General features: G+C 36.5%; 1 protein-coding gene across 2 annotated transcripts in view; it reads left to right on the plus strand.

Moving 5' to 3' along the window:
• The window catches only part of garem2 (GRB2 associated regulator of MAPK1 subtype 2), a 79861-nt gene extending 69640 nt beyond the window's left edge, over positions 1–10221 (plus strand). For both annotated transcript variants that reach the window (XM_088625461.1, XM_088625462.1), the window contains exon 6: positions 3099–10221. In XM_088625461.1, coding sequence (XP_088481587.1) covers positions 3099–4116 — 1018 coding nt within the window. In that variant the 3' untranslated portion in view covers positions 4117–10221. The remainder of the gene's footprint in view (positions 1–3098) is intronic.
• The last annotated feature ends 275 nt before the right edge of the window (positions 10222–10496 follow it).

Genomic DNA, 10496 nt, shown 5'->3' on the forward strand with positions numbered 1-10496 from the left:
TTCAGCATAGTAACTAATTGCTTTTCCTCACTTGCCTCACAATTCATTTCAAAATTTGAAAATTAGAACGGTTGTTAATACACTTCTAAGTAATTTCAAAGAACTCTATTAACTATTTATACAACAGCCTAAATGTGGTGGATATCACAAGTCCTTTGACAAAGTTTGTTTTTTTTTAAATCAGATTTGTACAGGAGCAACACAGCTGTTTCCTGGATTCTTTCTGGATGGGAAAGTAAATCTAATGATGTTGTTGGGAATTATTTTGTTGACATTGGGAAATATCAGATTTGGAAGTGATCACTGTGTTGGACTGGAACACATTTTGTCAAAGGTTTGGGAATCCTCATATAATTACAATCGGGCTTCCATCACTTGTTTTACTTCCAAGGCCATTTACTCTCTTCAGAACAATCTGCATTTTTTAACAGATTAATTTTTTCCCATTAGAGGAGGGGTGAGGATTGTATCCTCTGTTAAATGTGTTCTTGTCAGCCATCGATGATGTTTTTTGCTACAATATCTGAAGTTGACATAACATACTGTACCTTGGAGGAATGAATCACACCACAAGGTCTCATACACACAGCTCAACCCTACAAGTCTAGTTGGCTTTTTAAACACTGAGCACCTCAGTTTGAGGAATCCCTGTCACAGCTGGATAATGACTGGTTGTCTGGTTCAATGGCCTGCAACATCTGAACGAGCTGGCTCGACTGGCATTTCAATCAAGTAGTTGAGCCAATCAGAGCTGCTCAGTCTCAGTCCTGAACTGGCTTTCACATGTTGCATATGGTAACCACTTGTCTGAGATACCATATCTGTCATACCAGTTTCATTTATTCTCCAGGTGTTGTGTGTTCCGTCTTTGTACAGTATTATCAGATGGCAAACAGAAGCAGTCCAAAATATGTAATCTTCTTTATTGAACTACCTTTACTTCTTTGAACACTATCCATCCATATGGAAACCAGACCAGCTGGACAACACCCATGTATATGAGGAGAATATTCTGACATGTCAGAATCAGACCCAGAACTGAGAAGCTGTGAGGCAGCAGTGCTAACCACCATGATTAATCTAAGTAAAGATACAAAATGGATATCTAACATTCAAGAGTCCAGAGAACTTCCCGTGTAATACTGTGCCAGCACCACTTTTATTTTTCACAGAATTTCTACAGAAGTAAAGCTTGTTTGTGGTTTGACGTTTACTTCTGTTCTGGTTAATATGGTTATATAATTAAGTTGGAAGATAATGCTGTGTAGAATTTCAGTAAATGTAACTTTCAATGTGTTCATTTGCGAACACAATATTTCCATTGAAATGGTGCCAGATTGCACTGAGACATCCTGTGACATGTGACATAAAGAAACTTGCATGCAACAGTAACCTTTGCTAATTCTATTTTGTTACTTGGAAATAGTTCTTGGATTCTACAGAAAATAAGTCCATTGACTTTTTTCTCTAATAACTCCTGTTACATTTAAAACAGTTTTGACTTTTCCTGTCTCACAGCCATAATATATTAAAATAAATTCTTCTTTGCAGAAGGAACCAGCAGTGTTTAATTTACTGTGAAGCTTTTTAATGGCATATTGACATATTATTGACATAGTGTAGTGGTAGATTTGTATTGATGTAACACAGTGGGTAATCTTTCTGAATGAAATGTTACACTTAAAAAAAAAATTAGTCATTAGTAATGACTGGTTCTATGTTTTCAAATAACACTTAGTTCCCTGCTAGGTACTTTCCAACATTTTACTGTATGCTTTGATTTTTAAGTTATTATTTAAGAATTAAAAAATTGAAAAAAATGCAATTGTCCCCTGTTAAATGTTAATGTGAATTATTCTTAGAAGCAGCACTTGATTTTTTTCTGACTCTGACTGACTTTTGTAGTCAGCAATTTTTGTTCAAGCTTACACTGACGTGCCTGAACCAAGACCAGTATCTTAGCCATTGAATACTAGGCAGTGAGGCATGCATCCTGAAAGACATGCACTGATAAACTGCACATGTTTAATTCCTTATTCACACAGTTAAAACAACATGAAAAATAATGTTTTTGTTAACACCAAATGGCTTTTAGGATAAACTGATTCTGAATTGTACGATGGAGAGTTCTACATTATCATGAAAGAGATTGCAGGTATCGGGCTTTGACATAAACTCCCTCTTTTTGAAGTGATAGGAAAATCAGTCTTCTCTCCACACACTGCAAGATCTTTCACAGACATTTGAAATTTCAACACAAATGTGTGGGGAATATTATAAAAAGGAGCAGGAGCTATTATACATTAAATGGTAAATATGTGATTTTGTAATCTATGGTGCTTATAGTTTAATGTGCTTCACAAGTCCATCTGTCTTAAAAAGAGGTGAATCACAGTTAATGATGTGTGAAGTCAAATGAAAGTACAAGGCCCCCACTGGATAAGATACCTGTATTTCACTGCAAAGTTGAATGTAACACCAACTGATTAATAAATTATATTTATTCATTTTAAATATCTGAAATGCCATTTATGGAAGTGATGGGTAGAAAATGGTGATTTAACTGGTAAAAAAAATATAGACCTGTCTGAGCAGGCTCATCTTATAGAGCGGTTCCCAGTCCTGGTCCTGGTGACCCAAACACCTGCTAGTTTTTATTCCATCACAGCTTTAGATCATTGAAGCCTAGTTGATCTAAGACGTTGCTTCATTGGAAAGTTTTCATTTAGTTTCTAGTCAGAAGTTTAACAACGGTTAAAGCTCCAACAAGTGTAAGAGCTGGGAACAAACAGTACAGATCAATCTTTTTATCAAATCAGTGAAGAGTTTGACTGTGTAACTGAGGGCTTGGCTGTAGCAAAAACCGACAGTGGTCTGGGTTACCAGGACCAGGATTGGGAACCACTGTTATAGACTGTTAACTAGAGAAGGAATCAGAGAAGGTACTGCTTCACCTGTTGTTTTGTTCCGTGATGAAAAAGGCATGATATCTTTACAAAAAAAAAAATAGAAATGATTAAAAAAAACAATTCTTTGTTTTTAGAAAGGTTTGCCTAATTCTGCTGTTCTGTAACACAGATTGTTTTTATCCCCACCAGTGCTGGGACTCGCAGTGGCAGCTGTTCTCCTTCCCCAGACTCCTACTCTCTCTACTGCTATCCCTGCACCTGGGGTGACTGCAAGGCTGTGGATTCATCCACCCGCCAGTATACTGGCAGCAACGGGACCCCTGGAGTGCAGCCAGTACAGACTTCCTGGTCAGACCCTTGGGCCTATGCAGAGAGCATGCCCAGTGTCACAAGCGGACGTTCTACACCCCTCCTCAGCGCCGACACGGCTTATAAAAGCTATTACAGCTGCCCGAGGCTGAAACCTCCCCATTCTCAGAAAAGATTTGCACCCTTTGGGGCTCTGAACCCTTTTGCCAATCCGGGATACTCTTGCAGTCCTTCCTCCTCTCCAGCAGAGTGGCTGGAGCCTGGAGATCGCCAGAAATCCCCATCCTTGGCCTCGGATCCCTTTGATCTGTTCGACCCGACAAACAGCCGGAGCACATCTCCGGACATTGCTTCCCTGAACTCAGGCGACGCGAGGTACGGTCAGGACGTGCGGAACTGCTACCAGGACCTGATCTTTAAGAGTGGGGAGGGAAACGTGGGGCCTGCGCCCCCTCCCCGTCCACCTAAAAGCTTTGACACTGAAAACATCATCATAAGAAGCACAGCTCCTCTCTCCCCAACTATTGTAAGGGGTGCAGAAGGTGGCATCACAAGAGTGTACCTCACCCAAGGAGTAATTGAAGTACCACCTGTATCTGCCCGGAGCAATTCTGAGACTCCTTCTACCGAGGCGCCAGGAGTGGCCCGAGTCAATGGTGATGGGTCAGCGTGGCACCCTCCCTCAGATCTCTCCACTCTCTCTGTGGAAGAGGTTTCCAAGTGCCTGAGATTCATCGGCCTGTCGGAAGACGTGGTGACATTCTTCGTCCGGGAACGCATTGACGGGAGCATCTTCGTGCAGCTGACGGAAGAGATACTTTCAGATGACTTTAAGCTGACGAAGCTACAGGTCAAGAAAATCATGCAGTTTATCAAAGGCTGGAGGCCCAAAATTTAAATCCACACTCTGCCCGGAGGGAACAAGCTTAGAAATCTGGTAGCAGAGGAGAGGAAAAATCCTGTAACAAAAACTGCGGGAAATTGGTAGGGATGAGAAATGTCCTACATAGAAAATAGGAAATTGTGCTGTTACAAAAGAGAATTTACAGTGATTTTCCACATTTGAAGGTTTTATGGAATAAAGAACTGTAACAGTTCTATTTTTTTCAGATGTGATTTGTTATGGAATAATGACCTAATTTAGTATCATAGCATTTACTGTATTTCAAAACCCTTTTCTACAAAGGCATGAGTCCAGTCACAATCCCCTGTCTGTCAATCCTTCTGTCAAAGGTCTGTCAAAACAACACTCTCAAACAAACTAAGAGAGGTATCAGAAAACTTTAGGGATCCTGTTGGGAATGTACTGTATTCTATTTTTAAAGAATTTTCCCAAGTTTCCCAAGTACACAAAAAGCAAAAACTTTTTTACTAATTTTCCCCAGTAGAGACCACAATCCCTGTCTCCATATTACAGTTTTTCAAGTGTAAAAAAGTTCAAAAGGTGCTATAGCTGATGACAGTGGTTCACTTTTGATACTTCTGCCCTGACGACCCTTCATTAATAAGGATGTTTCATTTTTAGAACTCTTTATTCATAAGAAGTCCTGCTACAGTATAATTGACTCAGGTACGAAAAGATTTGAGAATGTGGCTGTTTATTTTATCACATGGTGACAATGTATATCTTCTTATTATCATTACTGATAGAGTAGAATCTCGAGTTTCATTTTCTGCTTCCAAGTTTAAAACTGTAAATTCAAGAATGTTCTTGAATATATCACTATATCTGTATTTTTATTTGTTTGCAACCCATGTGAAAAATGTCCTAAATCCAGTGGTATGGAATGCCCAGCAATGCATGAATGTTGTAATTAAAAAAGAAAAAAAGCACATAAACTGTGAATATTAAATTGTATATTCTAGGAGCGAAGCACAACCAGTAAACATCCCCTAACCACCTACATTTCAAAACTAACAATGACAGCTTTGCTTTTCTGACCATTCTCAGGATAATTTCAGTCTTGCATTTGTAAATGCAAGGTTGAGTATGAAAGTGCAGCTGAACAGACAAAAAACAATCTAATGGACTGACATTGTACTAGGTTTGAAGTCCCTAAAAACCACCATGGACTAAATCTGGTGTTGACAATAGTTCATTACCTGCATCCAAATGAGCTGGGCAGTAGTTCTCATGTATTTGTTTCTCCCCCAGAGACATCACAAGAGACTTGCAGACCCCCATAGTAATAGTATTCTAGGCACTATTATCATCTCAACATTTGCTTAGCTCCTGCTCAAGACATTGTCATTGTTGTCAATAGCTATAATTATAAAAACAAAATAAGTTCTAATTTTAGATTTGATTATACATTTAAATGAACATGGCAGGGAGTTTTTACATGTTATTTACATGCAGACAATAACCATTCTTTACTTTTTCCCCTGTTATTTGCTTCAGTGTATCATCTGCAATTGTCTATATTTCTAAAAACAAGTACTACACAGAGACACGCCTGTTGTAATATTTTTGTTTTGTTTCCTGTTTTTTTTTTAGTTTGGACATGCACTACAACCAAATTAAAAAGATTGGCGTGGCATCCATGCAGTCATTACGTTGGCACTGACTGTCTAATTGAAATGTGGAAGACAAAAGGAATGTAATATTTCAAATCACTTTAGGCAGCAATGCAAGAAAGTTAAAGATAACTTTCCTTAAAAAAACATATAAAGGGATTTTCATTTAAAAAAAAACATTCCTACTACTATTACTGTCCTCACAATTCCTAGCCAACCTCTGTAGGTCAAAAGCACATCTTCCTGAAATTAAGAGGAAGCAAACTTAATGAAAACAAATTACTTTACCATGGAGGTACAGTAGAGAGACTGTCTGCACAAGCTACTAATGTGGCCTACACCCACATCTTCAGTAAGCTAGCCAGAACCATGGCATTAGAGAATAGCTTAATAAGGTGGAGAAAAGGCTGTGCCATTATAAAGCTCTTCAATAGCTGAACTGTACCACAAGGAGCTGTCTGTAGTAATTCTGCTAGGATACATCCTCTACAAGAAAGTATTGCACTCAACCATCGTTTTAGTGTATCCAATTGTGGAAATTTGGACCTTTTTCCAGATTTGCTTTTCCAATGCTGTACTGCAGACTGAATTTTTCACATGTAAACGTAAAAATCACATTTTAAAAACATAGTTAGTCCTTGTTGGTAGATTTAAATTAACCTGTTACAAGGTACTGTATATGGAATTGCCATTTATGGACATGGCTCTCTTTTCTTGACAATAACAGATGATTTAACATTAAGAGCATGGCCCAATTCTACAACAACAAAGTGTTGCTGACAAAATCTCTGCATGGTGTGGTGTCTTTAGTCATGTGAATCGATTTGTTGCTACAAAGTACTCAACAGAGGATAATGATGTGATTAAGAATGATACATTATCTTTGCTGTCTTGTTATTTGTTGTGAGGTTGCTGACAGTATTTCGACACCTCTGCACAGATATGTGCTGGAGTATTAAAAGCATGTAATAGTACAGCAGTGTTGACAGTACTTAAATATCAATTTTATTGGATGTTGTACTGAAATGTAACATTGCAGTAGTCATGCAATTGACATTATTCATCATATAAAATGAGCAGTCATAGTAGTTCTGTCAGGATGGCACTATCTTTATATAATATGATTCGGACAGGCCAGAAGCAGTATTCAAATAACTTCGGAAGGTTCTAGAAAGAACTATTTTGGATATATCCAACTTAAGAAAACAACAATGAAAGGCTATTATCACGCTTGCTTGGTGATTCAGGCTTGGATCTGGACAGACCGATAAGTTATGCCCTTCATGAATTCTGAGCTTGCTGTGTTATATAAACAAAGTAGAAACAAAACCAGGCAAATTAATTAGAAACATAAAGGCTGTAAATTAAACAGGATTATGGTTAAAAGTAATTTTCATCAACCCGTTGTTCTGCCGCACTGATTGTTAGTTAGATGGTGAAATAAAATCATACTTCCAGAGGGACAAAATGTATGTTGGATTTTTGATGGCTTAGATATAAAAAACACAATTCCCTTCTTCCCTGTAGCTTAGTCAAGGTGTTTACAGAAAGACAGTTTTCAGTAAACTTACAGAAGATTTTTTAGTTTTATTCCTCAGTATGCTTATGCCTCTCATTAACCAATGCAACATCTCTGCATTATACAAACAGTTTAGAGAACATCTATAAATCTTAAAAGAACAACATTAAACAAAATGTACAGCACACGTACAAATTAAGTCTTTAGTACTGGCATTGCTGTTTCTCTATCAGGTTTGAATGAAAAATGTGTGAGTTTAAGGTTTAATTGAAATGCTCTCAGTAAATTTCTGTAAAAGTGCATTTATTAGATGATTGTTACAGTTTAAACTACAAAAATAATATAGAGTGTGTAATACCTACTGAAATAACAATTTTGAGAAAACTGCTGTAAGGAGAGAGAAAATCCGGTACTTACACAGAACGAGGTGACCCCATGAATTCACGTAAGTATGGACATAGATAATGGAGATTCATGCAGATGTGTACCATGTTTGTGTTTACATTCTGGTCGTTATGGGTGACGGATGTGGTGCCCTTGGTTGTGCGCTGTTTTGTCAATGGAAGTGTGTTCCTCCATTTAAATGTGCCCATTTATATTTGAACCCATTTTCATTTAATCAGAGTCCATGGTTTTCAATATAGAATTATTTTGAATATGACAACACATTTGCATATTGAACAACTACCAGAGTCTTGTTCTGCTGTGTTTCAAATAGTTTGATTAGACAGAAATAATACCAGTACGGGCTGCACCCTGAGGTTTATGCACTATGAATCTTTGAGAACACTTGTAGTACTTAATATTATGCATGGAATCTCTGTGTTTTTGTCCTGTGCATTGAAGCATTCAACTGTGTTTTCTATTGCACAGGCTTGTGCAAACACACAAAGATACAAAATCAAGACCAGGGTTAGCTCTCTCAACAAATCAAGCACAATGACTTTCTGAGATTTTTTCAAATAGAATCACAGGATCCTCATTAGAATTTATTTTCTCTTTCACATCATTTACTAACTCTCATTACATTACCCCAGGCAACAAAGGTATTATCTTTTACATCATTTGTTGCAGGCAAGTGTCAAACATAGTTTTCCCTTTATTTTAAAATCCGGAAGTGATGTTTTCTGTCATTGTTAAATAATGTCTGCATAGTACACTTTCAGAAGTTTATATCTTAAGGAAAAAGAAAAGTCAAAGTTTGTTTGGACTGTAGAGTTCACTGATTTCCTACAGAGTGCAGGAAATGTTTTTTTTTTTTCATTTTGTATTCTGCATTGTTACAGTACAATGTTGATCCTGTCTGAAAGCACATACCGATAAATAAAATACAGTACATTGCTTTTGAAAATGAGAGAAATTTAGATTTTGACGTTGCGGATATGTAATTTCTGAATAATACAATGCATGTAAAACACAAAATAGAGCTTAGTTTAAACATTACTTGGAAAACACCATTATATAGCAGCAGGATATAAAGGATATATCACCTTTCATTGCCTTAAACGGTTGATCATCTGATGAATTATAATGATCCTTTTTGACGTCAGAGGACATTAGAAGAGTTGTAGGAGTAAAACAGCATTGTGACTCTTCTCTGACATTTTGAAACTCATTTAAAACGCTCATTCATGTGATTGCTACAGTTCTCAGAAGTATGAAATCCTTGAAACCGAAGTGAACAGTTTAAAGCTCTTGCCACGTTCTTTCACAACAAAGAACCAAAACGAGACTGTGAAGCCTTTTTCACAGTATTAAGAGATTTACTGTATGTGCTTACCTTAGAGTAGCAAAGTTTACATTTAACATTGTGTTGCTGCTTGCAATAAACCTAAAAAAAACATCTTGCAGCTACCAACTGTTATACCTATTGAATATCTTAGACAAAAAATTAAAAGGATTGGACAGAAAGGGGAAGTACAAGCAATGTTGCCTTTTATCTGTAATATACCAATAAAACGCTTCATTTCTGTGTCCAGAAATTATTGATGATTATTTTTATAAATGTTATTGTGCCCCTGCTGAAGAGCTGTTAATGGAAATGGAATTATGTTGTCTAACAGGTGAACTCTGTCTTTACGAATTGGACGGTGAAGCAAAAATGAAATACTGCAGTTTTTCAATTGTGACATGGTTTGCTGTCAGATACCTATTATTTGTTACATTTTTTCGTCTGTTAATGTCAGATGCTGACAATGAGATTTGAAAGCTTCATTTCATACCAAATTCACACAGTATAAAAATCCATTAATATGTGTGAGCTACAGTATGACTGTTTAATTCATAAGAAGCAAAGACAATGGATTACTCACTCTTAATACAATATTTAATGAGCTACATGAATTCCCCAGTATTCTGTACAGTTGACTTTATAAGAAGCAGTGTGGTTAGCAAATACACTAGAAAATACAGGACAATATAATCCCTTTCTGTTGAAACCTGCTCTTCAATTTTTCTTTGAAAAGTAACAATGTAATAAGACATTTCATTTTTTAAACCTTCACATCTGAAGTTTGGGTTCATTTAACTGTGCAGTTACCTGCACTTGTATAAAAAATATTGTAACTTTCTACTTATTAGAGTAGAACTTTTAAAGGGAAATAAAGATTGCCTTTTGTAAATTGTTCTGAACATGCCTGTAATTAAATACATTGAATTAAAAGACTGTAATTTGAGTTTACTAATCACTGCTCTCTGGAGATGTATAGTGTGTTATTTGTCAGATGGCTCGAAATGATACAGTTTAATGACTGGTTTTTAACTACATTTGTGTGCCCAAAAGTTTGTGTATGTATATTTATGGAACAGAACCCATTCTCCTTCAGTAGAATATTGTTATAAAATAATAATATTTAACAATTGTAGTGATATTTCAATTGTACTGATTTTTTTTCTTTCTTGTATGATTTAATCCTGATGGATTAGCAAAATAAATAGAGCACAAGAAACTACATTTTTAAACAATGAGTGATCCAAATGGTTATTTATTGTTCTTCTGTATTATTCTGAATAATATTTGGTGGAGGTGCACTTAGAACTGTACTGAAGCAGATCACATACAGTATTAACCCCTCATATTTCAATCTCTTCTTCTAAATGTAACAAAATTACTGTAACAGAGATGGTCTTCATAAGAGCTTTCCAAGTTTTTCTAAAACTAAGCCTGAAATATAGAATGTCACGGTTTTCTATCATATATGCCCTGAGCCTCAAATGCAACCACTTGTAACTGCAACAAATTC

Source organism: Lepisosteus platostomus, chromosome 3 (genome assembly GCF_059453375.1).
Source record: "Lepisosteus platostomus isolate fLepPlt1 chromosome 3, fLepPlt1.hap1, whole genome shotgun sequence".
Classification (NCBI taxonomy): domain Eukaryota; kingdom Metazoa; phylum Chordata; class Actinopteri; order Semionotiformes; family Lepisosteidae; genus Lepisosteus; species Lepisosteus platostomus.